General features: G+C 37.0%; 1 protein-coding gene across 2 annotated transcripts in view; it reads left to right on the top strand.

Moving 5' to 3' along the window:
* Positions 1-22,653, top strand: part of TNNI3K (TNNI3 interacting kinase) — a 317,917-nt gene that overhangs the window by 117,635 nt on the left and 177,629 nt on the right. For both annotated transcript variants that reach the window (XM_066268883.1, XM_066268884.1), the window contains exons 10-17: positions 1,393-1,487; positions 2,086-2,235; positions 16,882-16,968; positions 17,974-18,030; positions 19,470-19,562; positions 19,647-19,704; positions 19,831-20,025; positions 20,859-20,963. In XM_066268883.1, coding sequence (XP_066124980.1) covers positions 1,393-1,487; positions 2,086-2,235; positions 16,882-16,968; positions 17,974-18,030; positions 19,470-19,562; positions 19,647-19,704; positions 19,831-20,025; positions 20,859-20,963 — 840 coding nt within the window. The remainder of the gene's footprint in view (positions 1-1,392; positions 1,488-2,085; positions 2,236-16,881; positions 16,969-17,973; positions 18,031-19,469; positions 19,563-19,646; positions 19,705-19,830; positions 20,026-20,858; positions 20,964-22,653) is intronic.

Here is a 22,653-nt window from a genome sequence, read left to right as displayed (position 1 = left end):
GCAACATAGAACTGATGCTTCTCATCTCTCTTCCTTCCTGTCTGTCCGTCCCTATCTCTCTCTCACTCCCTCTCTCTCTCTGTCTCTGTCACACACACACACACACACACACACACACACACACCACACACACACACAAAATAAAGAATCTTATTGGGGAGTTCTGAGATATGTTTATTTTTCCACAAAATTATCCTCCCGTTGGTGAAGAACTAGCAATGAATAGTCTTATAAGTGATAAAATTAAAAACCCAAAGAGGCCAAAGAACTGATCTGAGGTCTTCTGGCTGGTAGTATTTGCCAGGGATCTGAATTTTTAACTCCATTTCTAATGCTCCCTCAGTAAAATGACAACTTTAAAATCTTGCTTTCCAGAGAGAGTGTGTATGTTTTTTCCCAGGGAAAATTTCAGACTGTGACCTGGATTTGATTGAACCTCTCAGGCCCTCCTGGTTTCCCTCATTTGTGCTACAGAATGCCTAGGTCCTTTAGTTAGAACTGCATCAAACTCTTGGAATATTTTTCTCCCTTTATGAAAAAAAGAATTAATATCATAGGAAATACTTGTTAATAAAGTGCTGAAAATTTTATACTTTTTCTTGAAAGCCCAGATGTGAGACTCTTCAGGATTTTATTCTATATGTGCTTTTTTTCACTACCTCTTCCTTTTTCCTTCCTTGCTTCTGCCTTCTCTGTCTTTTTGGTACTCCTGCACACATACACCGATGACTAGAACAGCCTGGGTAAATCAGGACTGTATTCATTTTTTAGGACTGCCATAACAAAATACCACAGACTACGTTGCTTGATAACCAGATATTTCTCACAGTTCTGGAGGCTGGAAGTCCAAGACCAAGGTGTCAGTGGGTCTGGTTTCTTCTGAAGCCTTTCTCCTTGGCTTGTAGATGGTCACCTTTTCCCTGTACCATCACATGGTTGTCTTCTGTTTCTGTAATCTGTTTACTAATCTCCCTTCTTATAAGGGTAACAATAATACTGGATTATGGCCCACTCTGATGATTCCATTTTAACTTAATTACCTCCTTTAAGTGTATCTCTTTAAGTATAGTCACATTTTGAATTTATGGAAGTTAGGGCTTCAGCATATTAATTTGGGGGGCATGCACTTCAGCCCATAACAAGGACTTTCTAGTTTCTTTTTTTTTTTAAAGATTTTATTTATTCATTATAGAGAGGAGAGAGAGAGAGAGAGAGAGAGAGAGAGAGAGAGAAAGAGAAGGGGGGAGGAGCAGGAAGCATCAACTCCCATATGTGCCTTGACCAGGCAAGCCCAGGGTTTTGAACCGGTAACCTCAGCGCTTCCAGGTTGACGCTTTATCCACTGTGCCATCACAGGTCAGGCTCTATTTTCTTTCTGGTATATTTTTACAGTGCTTGTACCTATGGCAAGAACATTGACCTGGTTAAATTTATCCTTGATCAAAATGTCGTAAGCATCAACCACCAAGGAAGAGACGGACACACAGGTAAGACTGTGGTGAAATCGTCACTAGTTTCTGATGCATATCAGAAGTTGTCAAGAACAGTAGTATGCCCAAGAAGGAAGGGAACAGTGGGAGTGATCCACCCAATAGGGAGGGATATTTTATCAATTACATCATTTAGAATTGATGGTATATGGTGATATAAAAAATAACTGACTTTGGGTCAGTTTACTTATTGTGCTAAATTATTTACAGTCCATGAATCCCTTATTTCCTACACCAAAAACATACGGACCACACTACCCTCTTCTTGGTTTGCAGCTCAAAAAAAATACTTTATTGGGGTCTTTGTTCCTTGATGTGCACAAAGGTGCTAACATTTGTTCTTGGTAATTACAGTGAATATGGAAATACTAGAAATTGTGCTGAGCAAAAGGCAGTCTACATAGAAGATCAAATAGAATAGGATACTTCTTTTGCTTAAAACATATTTGTTTGCTCAATAATATTACATAGAAGTAACTCTGTATCAAAGAAATAAATCTTTTATATTTCTGGCAACAAAAATATTAGGTGGTAATAATTGTTTTTGAAAATTGGAGTTGTTTTTCTTTTGCTTTTTTATTCTATTCTATTACAGGATTGCACTCTGCTTGCTACCATGGTCACATTCGTCTGGTTCAGTTCTTACTGGATAATGGAGCTGATATGAATCTGGTAGCCTGTGATCCTAGCAGGTCTAGTGGTGACAAAGATGAGCAGACATGTTTGATGTGGGCTTATGAAAAAGGTATATTTTTTATCATTGCATCTCTGTAGTAATACACTGATCTGTGTGCATAGACTACGGCATCAATAATATTCTGCTTGCATGACTTGTGCACAACCATTTATCTGTAAATTATATTTAAATCATTGAGGACTTAGATTAAAGAGTTCAATAGACCATCACTAGGGAAGGCAACTCCTGAGCTGCAGATCAACTGAAGACATTCTTGATATCGGCACTTTGAAAAGAGAATGAGCTATCACATTCTTAGGTAGCAGAGAAACAAAATCATGATAGGTAATGATAGTTATTTTCTTAGAGTAGTCATAAAGCAAGTCGTTATCACTTATTTGGAAGAATTTTTTATGTGAATTCAAGTTTTTAAAAAAGAGAAATAAATACAAAGAAGGTAAGAGAATGTTTGTCAGATATGCCAGCAATGCTTTCACTAAAAAAGGTAAAGGAGCCAGTGATTAGTGCCTAAGTATAAGCCTACATGAGCTCAAAGTGGTGACAGTTTGGGCTCTGGTGTGATAACACCTGCGTTTAAATCAAGCCATGTTCTTTAATCTTGGGCAAGTTATTTATAATTGCAGAACTTCAGTTTCTTCCTCTGGAAAATGAGAATCATAACAACTCTTGTTTTACAAGACTGTAGAGTAATGAGATAGTATGTGCAAATTACTTACAAGAGTGTCTGGCACAAAATAAGTACCTAATAATTGGTATTTCAGTAATGATAACATTGGTAATAGTAGTAGTATAGCAATAAAGATGATTAATAACAAATTATTTATTTTAAGGGAGAACAAACTAGAAACAATTAGAAGGTAAAATAGCATCTTTGTCATTGTTATTAAGATATATTGTATTTCACAAGTGAGCTTTACACAAGCGAGCTCTAATCACATGAGCTCCTATGAAGTTTAAATTTCTAGACAACATATAACAATATACATTATCATTGAAATCAGAGACTTACAACTAAGTGCTGCAAAATATATCAGACTTTGATGCCTGCATTGACTTATTAGGATGTTTAAAGTATGGAAAGAAGTATTTTTATCTCTTTTTTTTTTGTATTTTTTCTGAAGCTGGAAACGTGGAGGCAGTCAGACTCCCGCATGCGCCCGACCAGGATCCACCCGGCTCGCCCACCAGGGGGCGATGCTCTGCCCATCCAGGGCGTCGCTCTGTCGCGACTAGAGCCATTCTAGCGCCTGGGGCAGAGGCCAAGGAGCCATCCCCAGTGCCGGGCCATCTTTTGCTCCAATGGAGCCTCGGCTGCGGGAGGGGAAGAGAGAGACAGAGAGGAAGGAGAGGGGAAGGGGTGGAGAAGCAGATGGGCGCTTCTCCTGTGTGCCCTAGCCAGGAATTGAACCCGGGACTCCTGCACACCAGGCTGACACTCTACCAGTGAGCCAACAGGCCAGGGCATTTTTATCTTTTTAAATGCTAGAATCTTTTAAGTCTGTACCAGTGGTGGGATTCAAATAATTTAACAACCAGTTCTCTGCTCTAATGATCATTTTAAGTATAAAAAAATTGATATACCAAAAGATAGCTTATTATTTCATGCATTTAGTACTTAAATAAGAACAGTAAAAGAGATACCCAAAACTAGATTATGTTGTGAGAAAAGTTTTAAAATATTAATATAACATGCATTTTCTTTATTTTATTGATTTTAAATGAAAATTTCTAGGCTGAATTAATAAATGGCATAGGCTATGCAGATTAAATACAATCGAATAATGTGTACAACAAACCTGTTTGTCATGAAAAAGGTGTGAGCATTCTTCCACAGCTTCCAAAATTGGCGATAAGATAACCCTTGAAATCTATATTTCTATTGGTTTATTGTGTCTTAGCTTCCTATTGGTTTCACCGTTTGGTTGAGTGCATTGGTTTCACCAGTGCACTCATAATATCTTGGAGGAATTTGGGGTGTAACTCAAAGCTGAAACAAATGACAGATTGTCACCCCTGGTTGGCACTTTTTTTTTCTATGTTATATGTTTGTTTACTGAAGTAAAAAATGCAAGGGAATGAAAGTGTAGTATTTTATCAAAGGTATACTCTATTTTATAAAATAAATAAATAAATATTACAAGCATAGTTCCATCAAATTTTTTTTCACTTATGGATGAAATGGACTTGACTACAGATGCTTAGAATATGCTGATGCGCAGATGAACGTTAAAAAAAGTAAGGAATGTAAATTTGTGATTTCCATATTGGGCAGCTATCCAGGTACCCACCTTAGAGAGAACCCTAATTACAAGTGCCATATTAACAACTGGTTTGCTGAACTCAAAAAGTTAGGTATCAGTTCTGCTGAACCGTTGTGAACTGGTGAATCCCACCAAGATCCATACTACTGAAGAACAATTACTAAACGGGAAGATTTCTTCAGCCATCAGTTGATTTGAAAGAACTTCTGCCTGAAGTAGAACATAAAACTCTATTAATAAAAAAAGACACTGAGTTTGTTGGATAGAAATAGGTAAGAAGAAAGAAAAACATACAAGTCTGAAGATTTCTAGTAAAAAAAAATGATGAGCTACTTTAATAGAGACAAGTGAACAAATTTGGAATAGTTGGAAATGAGTTAGATACAGGCCTATTATTTTTTTTTACCTTTTATTTCAAGATTGTGTGAATACATACATACACACAAACATTTGGACTTTTTAATTCAAATTTTCAGAAACTAATCTCACTCTTGCATCCAGAAGAAGAAACAGTTCATGACTGGCACCCAAAATTCCAATTTACATGCCCTTCCAATCACTCCCAAAAAAGGTTACCACTGTCTTCTTAGGGCATGTATTGGCTTTACCTCATTCTGTATTTTATATAAAGGGAATACTATGCTATATATGTCTTTCTGTCTGGCTTCTTGACCAGCAATATTTGAGATTCATCTATAATGTAGCAGACAGTTGTAGCTCATTTATTTTTGTTCTATAGTATAATGTTTTGCAACTATATCACAATACATTAATTTATTCTTCTGCTCAGAGGCATTTGAATAATTTTCAATGAGATAGTATTAAAAATACTGTTGCTTTGAACATTCATATACATGTCTTTTGATGAGTATCTGCATTTCTTTTAGATGTAATAACCTTCCGCTTTGCATAAAAGAAATTTCAGGTAGTTCTATATTTGAGTATCAGTTGGAAAATCTTAAGTATTCTGAAGCTTCAGGGGGCTTTACTAAGCTCTCAGTTACTCAACACATTGCATTTACTTAAGTGATTGTCAGTGTCTCTTAAGAAATTTGAGTTTCAGAGAAAGATTGTTTACAAAGCATTAGTTTTCCGGAAGACAGCTCAGAAATAGCTGCTGCAGCTAGCTCTTCACAGGGGTTGACTTTGTTTGTATTTAGTTGATTGAAAATGATAGTGAAAAGTTTTTTAACTTGTTTTCCTTTTTCTTTTCGTGGATTCCCTCACTTCATGAAAAAATAAACTATTGTGTAAGTTCCTAAAAGTTTCTCCCAAATGACAACAAAATGCCTTCAGCTTAGAGGACTTAGCCAGAGGTTCCTGCAAAGTATGGCATGACTGTCACCATTATTTGTCCAACTAATGTGCTCGGCATCAGTATTGCATTCATTATTACTCTGAATTTTATTACTATGTACTCCAGAGACAGATAGATGTTTTGCATATGTTCTTGGGCAGAGCAAATCAAACCAACAAAATGAAATTGTTGCTATTTTCTCTTGCTGGAGAAATATTGCATCATTTCCATGTGTTCAAGGATTGGCATGGCCTTTTCAAAAATATTGCCAACAGTACATCGTCCTGTTTTATTTGGATAAAATTATGCTTCCTTTTCTCGCTGAGAGAGAGACTCACCAAATGAATGGTTGTGGCATACTAAGGATTTTCCTGGGCAAGTTGGAGATGGAATAGTTGGAGAAGTACTGCAACTTCACTTGAAGTTTCTTCTTTCTAGAATAGAGATTAAATAGAAATGGCCCCGCTGTGGCTTCTTATCCCAAGAGAGATAAACCAGAAGGGATCTTCATAGTGAGTATCTAATTCAAGAGGCGTACTTTTGAAGGTGCTCAATTTGAATAGGTCATCCTAGTGTACCCTCTCAACAGAAAATTGAGTCTTTTCAACAACATCCATCTCTGTCTAAATGATTCTAAGACACGTTTTTCTCCTGACCCAAACAAAAGTTTTAGTTGACTCTCTCTGCTGTTCTGATGTAGCAAGTTCAGGGGTGCTTTGCAGTGCTGGAAGAGTCATCTATTTTTTTAAATACTTTCAGAAAAAAGCTGACTTACTATGTTTCCCTGTTGGATCAGATATACAAAATAGTTTGCATTTACATAGCCGTTTCTTAATTGAAGTGTAGCTGGTACACAGTATTGTATTGGTTATGTTAGTTTCAGATATATAACATAATGATTTGACATTTTCATGCCTCACAATGTGATAACCCCACTAATTATAATAATCATCTGTCACCATGCAATGTTATTAAAATATTATTGACTGTATTCCCCTTCACCTTTTTCACCCATTCTCTCAGCCTCTCTCTTCTGGTTTCCATCCCTTTGGTCTCTATTTCTATGAGCCTGTTTTTGGTTTGTTTTGTTTCTTTGTTTATATAGCCCTTTAAACTTAAAGATATCAAAACAATCTTGGAAATCATTTTCTCAGTAATTTCAGTTCTACACAGAAGCCTACTGGTTAAGCTTCAGTATTTTTCTGCCCATTGTGCCCAGAGCTCCAATTTTACAATATTTAAGAGTGTTTCCCATCCCTAAGTCCACCCTTGCATACCTATTTTTCTACTATTCCATCTAAAAGTAGCAATAGCTGTCTTACTCACTCGGATTTGTTCTGCCCTTTCCCAGGGGTACAAAGGACTTGTGTGAATCAATTTTTAAATTGGCCAGAAGAAATAGCCAGCAGCCTGCTTATGTTCAAATCCTCTGCCCTAATCACCAGTATGGAAAAACCATTGAAAAGACCTACACATAATCTTATATCCATTGCATTAAAGATGAAGCTGCCAAATTGAAAAGATCTCAGCCAATTAGAATTGAACCCATAGCTCAATAGTGTGTTGGACAGTTAGATTTGAAAAGGCTGCCTTTGACAAAGAAAAACATTCCTTTATGTCAAGCTGTTTAGGGTCAGAAAATAACTCAAACTAGAAACAAAACTGAAATTTCTGTTTTGCTAAAACTTCTTATTTGCTTCAGCACTGACACCAGTTAAAGTAATTTACAAAAGGTCCTATCCCAATATCTAATTATTCAGAATACAGTATTTGTATATAGCAGAACTACTCTAATTCACAGTGACAGGGAGCTGCAGTTGGAGAATTAGTGAGTAAGTGAGCGAAAACAATAAAAATAAAGACTCCTGTACCATGATATATACTTTGTTCATTCTTTTTGACAAGTGTGGTATGGTGTGAATTATTTATAGTAAACATACTATAGTGTATTCTCAAAACTAATGCAGTCTTACAGTGGTGGTGACTTTCTACTGTTTTCAGCTAGTTAAAAATAACTAAGAGATAAGGGTGAGGGAGGAGTAGAAGGAAGAAGAGGTGAATTGATTAACTATTTTGATAAATTTTCATCATCGGATTGTAAATTTTCAAGTTTTTTCTACACTGAATTCTCACCTATTTGGAGTTCAGTGAGCCTAGTTTATATAGTGAATCTAGTCTAGTGTACCAGCATGGAATTAGGGGTGGGGTAAGGGAAGGAACACAGAAAAGACTTAAATTGTATCTTAAAATTTATATATGATTTTGTGGTTACCTTTCTACATGTTTAATTACTCTCTCCTTTAAAAATAAGCAGAACAATACCAATTTTCATTAGAATAGGAAGAAATTCGATTCTTCTAGGGAGATAAGACAAAAATACTTTTGAAACATACCTCTGTAAAAACCATAGATAATGAAATAAATAGTGAAAGAGAATGTGCATTCATTAAGTACCTATTACAAATGCATATATATGTAAATATAATGTAATTATCAACATAACTCTTTAAATGGGTATTATCTTTTTATTACAGATAGTTTGAGATGTAGAGCTGTTAAGTCACATTTGCCCAAACCACATAGCTCTTATGTGGAGAGCTGTTACCAAACAGAGGTCTCTCCTATTATAGGGCTAACTCTTTCCATTGCACTCTAGAATCAGATAGATCTAAGTCCAGATTTTATTTTTATTAATTAATGACCTTGGACAAATTATTGAACCTGTCTAAGCCTTACTTTTTAAACTTAAAATGAATAAATAAATAACCCCTTTACAGAATTCTACTGAGGGTGTAAGACAGGGGTCGGGAACCTATGGCTCACGAGCCAAATGTGGCTCTTTTGATGGCTGCATCTGGCTCGCAGATAAATCTTTAATAAAAAAATAATAACGTTAAAAATATAAAACGTTCTCATGTATTACAATCCATTCATTTCCTACTGCTCATGTTCATGGTTGCAGGTGGCTGGAGCCAATCACAGCTGTCCTCCGGGACAACACCAAATTTTAATTGGATAATGCATAATGTACACGGGTCATTGTATGGCTCTCATGGAATTACATTTTAAAATATGTGCCATTCATGGCTCTCTCAGCCAAAAAGTTTCCCCACCCCTGGTGTAAGATGTCTGGAACATGCCGAATTCTCAATAAAAATGGTGGTATCTCTTATCAAGTGTGCAGATGAGTTTCAACCAAGCTCCACATAACTCCCAAATCTGATGATCTTTCCTATTTAACAACCTGGTAAGAAATATGACATATTGACATATTAGGATGCTGAGCATCCTCTACAAACCCACTATGAAAGGTGTATATCCCTGCCAAACACTACTGGGCAAACTTGGAATATCTAAAAATGTGTGCTATTTTGTTGTATTGCTATCTCTTATTTATGACTCAGGTAATCCCATTCATTTTAAAATCTCAGGACTGAAGTGAGATCAAGGAGATTTTGAAAATCACTAATCAAAATGTTATGAAAGTAATTTAAAACCATTACTCTAATATGCATATTTGCATGCAAGTGTATAAAACAGTATTTAAAAACTTTAAAACAAATTTGCAAGTCTCTTGACTACAGTGGTATTTTCACCCACCATCATGGAGAAGTGTCAAAGATTTGTGGCCATGTTTTTCAAACACCACTCCAACTGACATTCTGGATCCCTTTATTTGGGGATCAGAGGAGCATGTAAAACTCAAGTCCAGAATTGATCTTAATGCCATTTTTGTTCTCATCAGTCGATTTCTCCTACCATATTCTGTATTCACTCTCATTTAATAGCATTACCCGTCCACTTAGTCACATAAGTCAAAAATCTAGATTGATACCTGACTACTTTTTCTTCTTCAACATCCTCTCCCCACTCTTTATTCTTTAGTTAAATGTCTTGTGTATTTTGCTTCATAGATATATTTTGTTGGTTTGTTTGTTTTGTTTTATTTAGGAAATTAAATTTAACAGGGTGGCATTGATCAATTAGAGTACATAGGTTTCAGGTAAACATCTCCATAGCATTTGAACTGTTGATTATGTTGTACACCCATCACCCAACATATATTTTGAATTCATTCTTTATTTTTGCTATCACTGTTTTAACCATACTCTGATCTATTTTGTAGCCTCATAACTAGTCTTTTGTGTTTTCTTCTTCAGCATCTTTTGAATCCTTTTTCCAACTGTAGTCTGAGAAATATTATATATTGAAGGTACAGATAAGACTATATCATTTCCCAACCTAAAATCCTTCACCAACCACAATTACCTGTAGGAAAAAGTTTATCATGGCATACTCTGCTCCCATGCCCTGTGTCTTCCTACCTCTCAAACCTCATATTCAGTTACTCTTGTCACCTGGATGACCTTACATGCCACATCATCATCCATCCACTGGACCACTAACATTTACAGAGTGTTCACTCTGTGTCAGTCATGTTGTAAACATTCTGTATGCATAAACTCATCAAATTTTCATGGTAACCCTGTGAGGCATTATTTACTCACATGATAGCAATACAAAGTATTTCTTGTCCTTACACATATCACATTATGCCATGTTTCCAGGTCTTATCTCAGGTAGTTCTCTCTGCCTCTACATCCTTCCATTCTCTCCACCCTACTTCACTTTTCACATTTCTGATTTTTACTTAGCCTTCAAGACTCAGTGTCTGGATTTTCTCTTCCAGAAATTCTTCCCTGAAGGTCCAGCCTGGTATACATGTTCTTTTCTTTACTTTTTTTTATTTTTGTATCATATGCCCATCTCTATCTTTGTATTTATAACTTCATATTGACACATTTTCTCTCCTACTAAATTGTAAACTTCTTGAAAGCAAGCATTTAAGCTATTAATTTTTGTCTTCCAGAAACTTAATTGAATGGCTGATTACTAATAGACACTCAATACATGTTGGTTGAAGTGAAATTGAGTATGAGCAGATATTTCAGTAGTAACATTCTATTCCATGTCTCACTAAATGGTATCTGGTCAGTCATAATATAGTTGATGTTCTAAGGAATATTCTGTTGTCCCTGTAGCTATTTATTTAAATTTAACAGTTTACTAATTAACTGCACAATCCTAATACCCAAATTAATAACTAGAAAAATGTAAAGAATAGTCCAAATAAAGCTTGTTTTTCTATGCATTAGAGCTGCAAAAATTTACCCTCTGGCTGGAATGTTTTTCCCATCCCTTTTTGCTTAATCAACTCACACTAACTTTCAAGTTTAGTGTGAAAAAACAATTACTCAGGGAACTTGTTCCTGATCCTTCCAGCCTATTGTAAAACAACACTACGATGCACATTCATGTCATTCTCTACCTTTCCTCCTAGAGTTTGGCTAAATAAAATTTGAGTGAACATTTACATAATTATTTTTTTCTTTTCTATTAGAACTTTGTACCAATCATTTATCCAAACAAAATTTTATTACAAGCCTAATACATGTGCTGGAAACTGAAGTAAAACAGTGAGTTAAACAGACAGGTTCTCCCTACTCTTAGGAAGTCTGCATTGCTAGCAGGAAGACATAGGCTGCAAGCAAGAAAACAAATAGAAACTATCTGATAATGATAAAAGCTATCAATAAAACAGGAAATTCAATGGTGAGTAAAATGTTCAAAAACATAATTTAAAATTGAGAAATCGTGGAGAGCTTCCCTGGGAAGATGCTATTCAAGCTGGCTCCTAATGGGTGCTTAATAAATATTTTAGAAGGAAAGAGAAGGGAAAAGGAAGGCCAGTGGAAAGGAGTGAAAAAAAGGAAAGAGGAAAGCAAAGTGATTTGGTTAGCATATAATGTTCTTATGCCAAAGCATTCATGCTTGTGCATTCTTATTTCAAGGGGAAGGGTTGGTGGCATTCTTTTCTGGGCCTGGTGATTAAGGGACAAAGATAATGGGGGAAAGGTAATGTTTGCTCTCTCTTTCTCTCTCTGTGATAGAAAATTAAAATATCTCTCAGATTAAGCCATGAGAATATGTAGCAAGTTTGTCATCCGTGCTGCCTCTGACTGAACTGACAGTGTGTAGGACCAAGGCTGTCAGGGGAAGATGAGTCACCGACAGACAAACCTCAGGCGCCGCCCCCTGATCCCACTTTTCAGTGCCTCTGGAAAGTTTGTTTTAAAACGATGAGAAGAGAAATAGTGAAAGATTGAGCAACATCTTCTCTCTATCATTGCTGTGAAAGTTTTATTCTTTGAGGCCAATATAAAGGAAGGTGCAGACGGTTCCTTTGATGACCTGGAAGTTCAGAACACTTGAGATCAATAAAAATTCCTTGGCTTTTATAATCAAGAGCAAATCACCATGTTCTCTACTTAACACTGGACCCAAAGGGACTTAGAGTTACAAAGTCAGAGAGAATATTTTAATACAAGTATCATATACCATTAATATTCAGATTTAGTTTTTAAAATAATTTTTTAACAAAGTTGCTCTCTGTTTTAAAAATAATTTCTCATAGCAATGAATGGCATTCATTGTTTCTAAGATGAAATGGTGGGACAGAGAAACAATCTTATGGAGAAATAATAAATTTCTACTTTTTCTTTTTGAATAAGTATTAATCCTCTGCTGTGTCCATAACCATGTTATAGATACTAAACTGTCTTTGTAACAGCCCTTTGGATGAACTTGAAGCTTTAAATAACAATGTAGGTTTTAAAAGAAAGAGCTATTCAGAAAGGTGAAAGCAAGAGCTTTGTAGGGGGGAAGAAATCACTCCAAGTGTAAAGAGTAAAGGAACACAACAAGACAAATGGAAAGGAAAGCATGGCATCTGGGGAATACAGACAGGACTGACTGGAAGAGTGGAGACCAAGAATGAAAGAAACTTCAAGCTAGCCATAGAATCTCATTAGCCGGAACCTTCAGCAACTCCATGAATAATAATACCCTGAAAGTGCAAATCATTCCTATATAACTGCATTAGGCTAATAACAGAGCAACCTCCTATTTGGGTAAAAATACTTGGATGCAGATAGTAAATTCTGAGATATAGGAACCCATTTTATTTAATTAGTGGAAATTTGATTATCTCTGGGTGTGTTCCATTAGTGTGCCTTGGTTATCAGGGTGTTTCCATTATCAGGAGTTGGTCTTAACGAGTCTATTAGTGAGTTCCATCAGAGCATTTTTCTGTTTAACAGCTTGTGGCCAAGTTTCAGGGATGTAGGCACTAGTAGTTTTCAGGATTCTTTGCACACACTTTGGTAGTTTGTCAGAGCAGTGAAAGCTGTGGAGAATTTCCCATACGTGCATGACTTAGCCCACAGTTAACAGGAGGTGGGAAATCAGGCGGAGACGCCTTCCAGAACCGAGTGGGCCTCTTGGCATTTCCCTGGCAGCCTCATGCTTATCATCAGCCAGAAGCCAGGCACTCATTAGGCTCTTGATGAAAAGCATCCCAAAGAAAATGCCAGGAAATTGTGCCACTGTGCTGGCAGGAAATTAAAACTGCTCAGAGCAAGTGGAGCCAAGAGAGCTGTTGAAATGAAAGGTAACATCGAGGGTGTGATCACTGACTTACACAGGCATTCGGGATTCAAGATGTGGCTTTCTGCTTCGCTGGAGAAAGCAGGAGTTCTCTCTTGGCTTGTCAGCCACAGTCAGTCCAACAGAAGAGCTGAGACAGGCCAGGCAAGGAGGTAGGCTCCGTGAATTAAGCTTTGTTATACTTGAGTAAATGCTTGTGGTTTGGGTTGTTTTCTTTCCCCAAAGATGCCTCTTCCAGAAAATACAGAAATAAGGGGGGAAAATTTTTTTTTGTTCTGCTTTTATTCCTGGTCCCAAACACTTAAAGACCAAATTAAGAGGAAAAAAAAAGTAGCATAGGTTCTTTTAAAGCAGGGGCAGACAGTGTAGAGAGGTACAGATGAAGGGTATTTTAATTCCAAAGACTTTTTTTTTTTTTTTTTTTTTTGGTGGTGGTGTTACTTTTATCCTGTGGCTAAAATGACCTTCAGAAATGGGCAAGAATGACAGGTGCTCAATGGGAGGCAGCACCAACACACAGACGAGCACACTGAAATTTTCATCACATTGGGTGAGGTAGACAGAATAATGGTTCCCTAAGCCTAAAATGACTGGGTCTTATTCCCTGGAACCTGTTAGTATGCTGCCTTTCATGGCAAAGAAAATTAAGGTTGCAGATAGAATTAAGGCTGTTAATTAGCTGCATTAAGAGAGAGAGAGACTGTCCTCAATTATCTCAATGAGCCAATGCAATAACAGGGGTCCTTAAATGTGAAGAGGGAGGCATAAGTAAAGGTCAGAGTGACATGATGTGAGAAAGACTCAGCTAGACATTGATGGCTTCGAAGAAGATATAGAAAGGGCGCTTCAAGCCAAGGCATGTTGGTGCCTCTAGAAGTTGGGAAAGGCAAGGAAACTGATTTTCCCCTATGGCCTCTAGAAAGGAATGCAACCCTGACAATACTTTGATTCTAAAACTGTAAGATCTATGTTTGACTTCTGACCACCGAACTATAACATAATAAGATTGTATTGTGTAAGTTACTAAAGGTGTAGTAACTAACAACAGCAGTAATAGAAATGTAATATATTGATGTTTATGAATGTCTGAAGTTCCATAATGGTATTTTCTAGTTCCTTTACCCTTCTTAGGATAAAATAGTAAGGCAAGAAAAGTAGTGGGAAGATCCAAAGGGCATATTTATGGGTTAGAACTGTCAGGCATATTACATATATTATTTTACTTAATCTTTCCAACAGCCTAATGAAGATGTACCATCAGTTCTCACTGTAAGTGGGAATTGTTTTTACAGTAAAATAAATCGTGCCTTTCAACTAATTAAAATGATTTAGTGGTTCCCCATTTTACCAATATTAAAACCCAAAGTTTTTATCCTAGCCCATAAATCTCCACATCAATAGTTTCAAAGGATAGACTGCTGACCAGCCTCGCTGGGACTTTGTTAGAAAATTAGTACTGGGTCCCATCACAGACCTTTGAAGTCAGAATCTCTGGGAGTGCACTCAAGAATCTGTGGTTAAGTAGGTACTGCAGCTTCTTCTCACATTCAAACACTGGAGAAGTGTGTTTCCACGTGGTGTGCACCTATCTACTTCTCCGACCCAGTCCGGTACCACTTCCATCCTTGCTTGTAATATTCCAGCCACACTGGCCTCCTTTCATTTTATGAACATGACATGTTTGCTCCCATCTTGGAACCTTTATATTTTCTGTTCCTTCTGCCTTTTAAGCTCTTCCATTACAGATTTGCCTGTTGGGTAATTGCATTTGGGTTTTGTGATTTCCCTGACTGTGAGCCTGGGAGAGTCCAGAAAAAGAATACTAATAGGTCTGGTTCCCCATTATTTCACGATAACTTGTGTTTATGGTTTGAGAAAAATCACAGAGCCATCAGTCTTACGTAGAAAGGTATAGATGATAAGAATGGATACTGGCCCTGGTAGATTGGCTCAGTGAATGGCACATCAGTCCACGTGCAGACATCCTGGGTTTGATTCCCAGTCAGGGCACACAGGAGAAGTGACTATCTGCTTCTCTTCCCACTCTCTCTCCCTTTTCTCTATATTCACCTCTCACAACCAGTGGCTCATTAGTTTGAGTGTTGGCCTCAGGCACTGAAGGTAGTTCAGCTGATTTGAGAATTGGCCCTTGACAGAGATTGCTGGATAGATCCCGATTGGGGCACATGCAGGAGTCTTCTTTCTATCTCCCCACCTCTCACTTAAAAAGAAAAAAAAAAAGAAAACAGATACTGGGTAACTCTGTTAGATGTAAGTTTTACTACAAGTTGAAGTAATTATAATCACAATTTTGTTTTGTTTTGTTTTCTTGAAGAAATTGGTCTTGATATATTACCTTTAGAAAAGCTTTTAATGCTAGTAAATATCTTATTCTATATCATGATCTTGAATGCTCTGTTAATTTTAATTCTTTCTTGAAGGGAGGATTTGATCAGCAACAACTTTCATCATACATGCTATATACATTAGCTAGGTATATTTTGAACCAGTGTTAACTATAGCCCCTTCATGATGAAAAAACGCTTACGCTTTTTCAGTTCCAAAAGTTCGCAGTTTTTACAGTGAGTTATTTAGCATTTCACAAATCTCTTGGCAGGATTTTTAAGGTTGACTTTGTTTTCCTCTTGAACAAATTAGTTTCAGTAGATTATTTTTATAGTGAAAACATAAAATAGTATTAAAGTTAACTCTATTTAAAATCAGTGGTCTACTCAGAAGAGCAATTAGCATTTTTAATCTTTCACAATAAGTATCTACTGTAATTAATAAACCCCACAAACCTGATGGTGTTATATAAAATAAAAATTTATATCTTGGTTGTGTAACAGCCTTGGGTGGGCATTTCTGGTCAGTGGATGGCTCTCTTCCTTCCGCTAAGGACTCTGAACCCTTGTATCCAGCCAGCTAATTGGGAGAATAGAGAAGGCTCACCAGTTTCTTAAAGCCCAGGTTTGAAATTCACATCACTTTTGCTCATGTTTCCTTGGCGAGAATTTGTCACAAGACCATAATTGGAAGCAAAAGGGATAGGGAACTGTTGTCCCTGGGTCGGCAGCCATTCCCAGTGGTAATGTCACTCCATGAATGGGGAGTACAAATATTGGTGGGCCACCAGTTGTCTCCTGCCACAAAGACGTATGTACATTATCTTAGTTCCATGTGATATAGCAGTTGCCAACCAAAGGTAATGCTCAATCACAGCAAATACATCTCTCCTTCCTGGTCACCATAGGTAATTTTCATCCTTTTAGTGGTCCCCTTATATACTCCCATAACACTTGATATTTCCTCATTTAGAAAGTCTCATCATTCTTATTATTTCTTCAACTACACTAGGGGGTAGAACCATAGTCGCCTTGTTCATTGTATCCCCAATACCCAGCATAGGACCCCACACAGTGCCTCATATAGTAGAATCTTAATGAGTTGTTTTGAATGAATGAATGAATGAATGAATGAATGAATTTACTAAATTTTTTATTGCAATATATTACCTCTTAAAATACATTCTGTGTTTCAAGCTACCTTTGGTCACTATTAGATTGGTTGGTAAGCCAAATAAATCAAAGAAAAATTAAGAACCTCTGGCCGTTTTCTCTTTTCATAAAGGACATGATGCAATTGTCACACTCCTGAAGCATTACAAGAGACCACAGGATGAATTGCCCTGTAATGAGTATTCTCAGCCTGGAGGAGGTACCCCTTCCTTATTCAGTTTTTGTTTAGTGCAATACCATGCCTGAAGGTAAACCTGTATTTCTATTTCTATCACTCTGGGATGAGGGAGAAGAGCATGTCAGAATAGCTTTATTTTAAGAAAATGTATGGCTGAGTGAGGCTGAAAATAAAGAAGGCTCCATTAAGGCAGTTTTCTAACTCACCAATCTGTAGTTCGTCAAGTTCAACATTCCTGGACTGAATGTTTGTGAGGCTTTTTCTTGCCTAGGAAGACCAGGGTGAGCTGAGAGCAGTCGTGTTCATTTTGGTAACCCATTAAACAGGACAGAAAACATTCATGTTCAAACACAAATAAAATCTGTTTCAGTCTGCTACACCTTAGATTTTTTACCTTTTTATGTGCTTTTTAAAGAAATACTTGCTGTACTGTTTTGGGGGTTTTCTTGTTTGTTTGTTTTGTTTTGGGGTTGTTTTTTTTTTTTGTATTTTTCCGAAGCTGGAAACGAGGAGAGACAGTCAGACAGACTCCCGCATGCGCCCGACCGGGATCCACCCGGCACGCCCACCAGGGGCGACGCTCTGCCCACCAGGGGGCGATGCTCTGCCCCCTCCGGGGCGTCGCTCTGTTGCAACCAGAGCCACTCCAGCGCCTGGGGCAGAGGCCAAGGAGCCATCCCCAGCGCCCGGGCTATCTTTGTTCCAATGGAGCCTTGGCTGCAGGAGTGTAAGAGAGAGACAGAGAGGAAGGAAAGGGGAGGGGTGGAGAAGCAGATGGGCGCTTCTCCTGTGTGCCCTGGCCGGGAATCGAACCCAGGACTTCGGTATGCCAGGCCGACGCTCTACCACTGAGCCAACTGGCCAGGGCTGTGTACTGTTTTAGTATCCAGAGAAAGACCTGGGTATAAGTTAAAGTCTCACTTGCTATCTTAGTAAATTTATCACCTGCTTTTTAAAATATTTAATTTTCATTCAGAAAAAAAAATGATCTCTACTTTCAATGCTGTAATATAATTTGATTTCTAGATGGCTCCTATGTGTCTGTTCCATCCCCCTTGGGGAAGATTAAAAGCATGACAAAAGGTATTTTAATATGGTACAATTGTTATATGTTATATTACTAAGGTTAACTATTGCCTCAAGTATGATAAATTTCAATTTTGCTTTACATATCACGAATGATGACTATGTTGTAAGCATAAACAATATTATCAACATACCATTCTTTCTGTAATTAACCTTGCTGTTCTATTTTGCATATGTCTCTTAGTTTATGAAGTTATAACAGTGAAAATTTGAACTCAACTTAAAAAAATACAGTTCAACTTAGTTAAGTAGTTCAACCTATATTTAACTATTTAGAATTTGAAGTTTTTTAAGATTATTTTTGATTTTGGATATTTCCTCTGAATAATTTGCATGCCTATTTCCTGATATTTAATTGGTATCGCTTTGAGGTTTAGTTTATGGACCTTGGGCTAAGCCTATTGTGATAGGTTGCAGGGATTGACCAGATAAGACTCCTTATCATGATGTGATGTGGACTGTGCTCCAGGATTGCCATGTCATGTACCCAAGCTAGTTGTTGATCAGATCAGGAATAAACTGTTAACCCTGATAACCAAGGTCGGATAACAAACAGAGAAGTTACATGCTTTTAATGCAGGGATCATTTGTAAAAAGGTCATATAGTAGTTGATTACAACTGAAAAAAATACATGTTACTAGGAAATGATATTTTTGGTTAAGTAACTTACATTTTGGTTAAGTAACATACATGTGTGCTACTATAAAGCCAGTAGCTGCAGCCATCATCAGAGTCACCTGGCCCATGCAGGTTTGCATTTGATTCAGACAGATGGTAATGGAACAACGGAGCCAAGAACTGGTGGGCCGTTAGCTTTAATCCTAGCTCTCACCCAGCGGGCAAGAAATACACACAGTGGGAAAATACTTCCCTTTCCATTCAGGGCTCCCAAAGCCACTGACTCATCTGTGTATTCCTAGAATCAAAGGCCCCACCAGCCTTATTCACCTCTGTTCCCCATCTCCTTCTCTCTGCACAAACTCTGCACCAACTGGCTTCTCTTTCAGCACTCTGCCATCTTGGCTGCCTCTCCTCTGTAATGTGAATGGCAGGATCTGAGTGAGCAAGAGCCCCCGGTCTGCTTCATTTTATAGTGTAGAAATTAAAGCTTTTAAGCCAATATACTAATAAGAAAGTCTCTGATACAAAGCCACTTATCTGAGGCATAAATGGGATTCCTCATAAGAGTGCACCACCCCACATCATGCAACAGTCAAGGGTGTGGGGAAAAGCTTAATTTTGAGAAGATCTTAGTATTAGAAGGATGGGAAAGGTTTAGTCTTAAAACTAAGCCTTAGGTTATAAGGACCTTGTGAGTTTACAGCTTGTCTCCCACACCCAGTGTAAACTATAAGCAAGCAAACATATAGATCATATTTAGAAAAGTTATTTAACTAACAGCTACCTTAAAAAATAAAATAACTCCTGTTTGCAGAGAAAGCAGATGTTCTCCTGCTGAGGGCTGGCTTGCCTTCACATTTCCATCTTCAGCTCTCAGAAATTGAGTTCCATGAGATCATCGGCTCAGGTAAGCTAAGAAAATACTATTCAGCTTCAGTTCAATGAGCTCAAGATAATATTTTTGTTATTTATCTCTCTTAAATAATTTTAGGTTCTTTTGGGAAAGTATATAAAGGACGGTGCAGAAATAAAATAGTGGCTATAAAACGGTAAGCAAACAAATGAGAAAACTGAACATGCGCGTAGAACTGAGAACTTTGAGGAACATATGCACGGTGAGCCCCTTTTCCTGATTCATCTGTTGACTGAGGATTTCCTGTTGCTACCACTTGCAGTTACCGAGCCAGCACCTACTGCTCCAAGTCAGATGTGGACATGTTTTGCCGAGAGGTGTCCATTCTCTGCAGGCTCAATCATCCCTGTGTAATTCAGTTTGTGGGTGCTTGTTTGAATGATCCCAGCCAATTTGCCATCGTCACTCAATACATATCAGGGGGCTCTTTATTTTCCCTCCTTCATGAACAGAAGAGGTATGGGTCTCTTGTTCTGAGTTGTTATTGTACCTGTCATTGGAATTAACCCAAGGGACAAACCTGCAGAGGCTTTCTGCTGTGATAAGACTTTACCGTCTAAACTCTTGAGTGCTAGAAATGTGACATTTTAAAATGACTAATAATTTATGCCCAATAATTAGTGAATAAAAATATTTCAGTGCTTTCTTAAATGGAAGTCAATTGAAGATAACAAATTCAAGGAATTTAAATTATTAACCGAAGCTTATAATCATTAGGCTAAATTTGGCATACCAATAAATCTATTATATGTAAACACAGATAACATAATTACCAGGGATCACACACAGCGTTCATTAAAAAAAGTTTTAGAAAAGAATAGTCTTAGATGTTTACCTCAAACCTATGTACTCTTGTTGACCAATGTCACCATATTATGTTTAATTTCTAAATAAAAATAATGAACAAGAATGGTTTAACTTAAGTGTAATTTAAATTCACTATCTAAATCTGTGCATACTGTTAATTAAATGTGGTTTTAGTCAGTGATTATAGTAAGTTTTATTTTTATATTACAAAGAAATTTAGTATGCTATTACAAAGATTATAGAATAAAGTAAAATATTTTAAATAAAAGAGTTTGGTATCTCAATTGATCTATAATTAAACATTGTCACATGTAGAAAAGCTATTTTTCAAGATTTGTTGAATTTTTAGCTTATTCTTCAATAAAGTAAAACAGGCTGAAATTATACAGAATAACAAATCACACACACCATTGATTTCTTTTAGAAAGATGTGGTATTGGGTTTGACCATTTGTCCTCATTAAATGTTATTTTTAAATTCTAGGATTCTTGATTTGCAATCTAAATTAATTATTGCTGTAGATGTTGCCAAAGGTATGGAGTACCTTCACAACCTGACACAGCCAATTATACATCGTGACTTGAACAGGTATTTTCCCCCTATTTAATGAACTTAGAATTGTGTAACTGACTAACAATCTAAGACATAATTCAGTGAAGATACATTGTAGATTTATTACAGATCGGAGTGTTTTACTCTCTGAGTAAGAAGACAGCCTACCATAAACCAAGGCAATATAAACTTTTGTCATTGTGTTTTATAGAAATAGAAAACTATATAGCGAACTCTCCGGGATTTTTTTAAATTTTCTTTTCCCAAGTGAGAGGAGGAGAGATAGAGAGACAGACTCCCACATGCACCCCAACTGGGATCCATCCAGCAACCCCAGTCTGGGGCCAATGTTCTGACCATCTGAGGCTGCTCGCAACCAAGCTATTTTTAGTACTTGAGGAAGTAGCTCCATGGAGTCATCCTCAGCAACTGGGGCTGATGCACTCAAATTAATAAAGCCATGGGCTGCAGGAGGGGAAGAGAGATAAAGAGAGAGAAGGGGAAGAGGGGGTTGGAGAAGCAGATGGTTACTTCTCCTATGTGCCTTGACCAGGAATTGAACCTGGGACATCCACATGACTGGCCGATGCTCTACCACTGAGCCAACCAGCCAGGGCCAAGATTTTTCAAATATATTAAAATTTTCCAGAAAGGGAGTGATAGCTATAATCACCAGATAACTAGTTCTAGTAAAATCAGATCAAGGTTTGAAATCAGTCATTATTGTAGAACGTCTCAAACAAAGTCAGGTGTTATAGGAGGACCTGAAATAACACTATCTGAAACCCTGCCTTTGTGCATCCATTTTGGTATTTTTGTAACTGTAAATTGAGCTAAAGCACAGCAAGTCATTTACCTAGTCTTTATGTGAAGATGTTTTCATGTAGAATAGAGACTAGAAACAAAAATCAGAGTTCCAGAGGTGGAATCCTAAGGGATTTAAAACAACAACAACAACTTTTTTAAAAACAATGAAAGCTCTCTCTAAATAAAATCTTAGAGGATGGCCAATATGCAATGGGCAGATAATTGAGTTTCACACCTGAACCTGTACACCAATAAATCTGGTTTCTAAAAAATGGAGCCATTTTAGTTGATGGACAAGTGTGGGGTATATATTGTAATTCTGTTTGCTTACCATTTGCCCCTCCCAAGGAGATAGATTTCTGGATGGCCTCTGTGGAATCCCAAAGGTGCTGTGGAGAATAGCTAGATAACCACTGACCTAGTTTTTGAAGCAAATCAAAATATTAAAACTAATAATTTTCTTTTATGATTATCAATAATTTTCATATAGATCTCATATATAGTCTTTTGTTCAAAGCCCATAGATCTAAAATTACTAAATATTAATTAAATTAATTGCTTCACATAATTATTTATTCAGCAAACATTTAAGTAACTACTACATTTAGAGTCTTCATACCTGGCGCACTAGAACTTGCAAAGTGAAACTGCCGTAGACTCCACTCTCAAGGAGCTTTCATACTAGAAAAAAAAGTACTTACCTAAATACTTAACTAGATATATATTTAGTTATAAAATAACAAGTTCTATAAAAGAGATAGTGAAAATTTTGAATAAATGTTCAGAGGAAGAATATTAAGTACTTCTGAGGACTTTAGAAACAACTTTATGAAAGAGGTAACATATTCCTGAAAAACAGATAGACTTTGGAGAATATTGTAGGCTTAGGAAAGACATAAAGAAAATAGAAATTAGATAG

Source organism: Saccopteryx bilineata, chromosome 3, assembly GCF_036850765.1.
Source record: "Saccopteryx bilineata isolate mSacBil1 chromosome 3, mSacBil1_pri_phased_curated, whole genome shotgun sequence".
NCBI lineage: Eukaryota > Metazoa > Chordata > Mammalia > Chiroptera > Emballonuridae > Saccopteryx > Saccopteryx bilineata.
The sequence above is the reverse complement of the archived record's forward strand: the minus strand, read 5'-3'. Positions and strand labels throughout refer to the sequence as shown.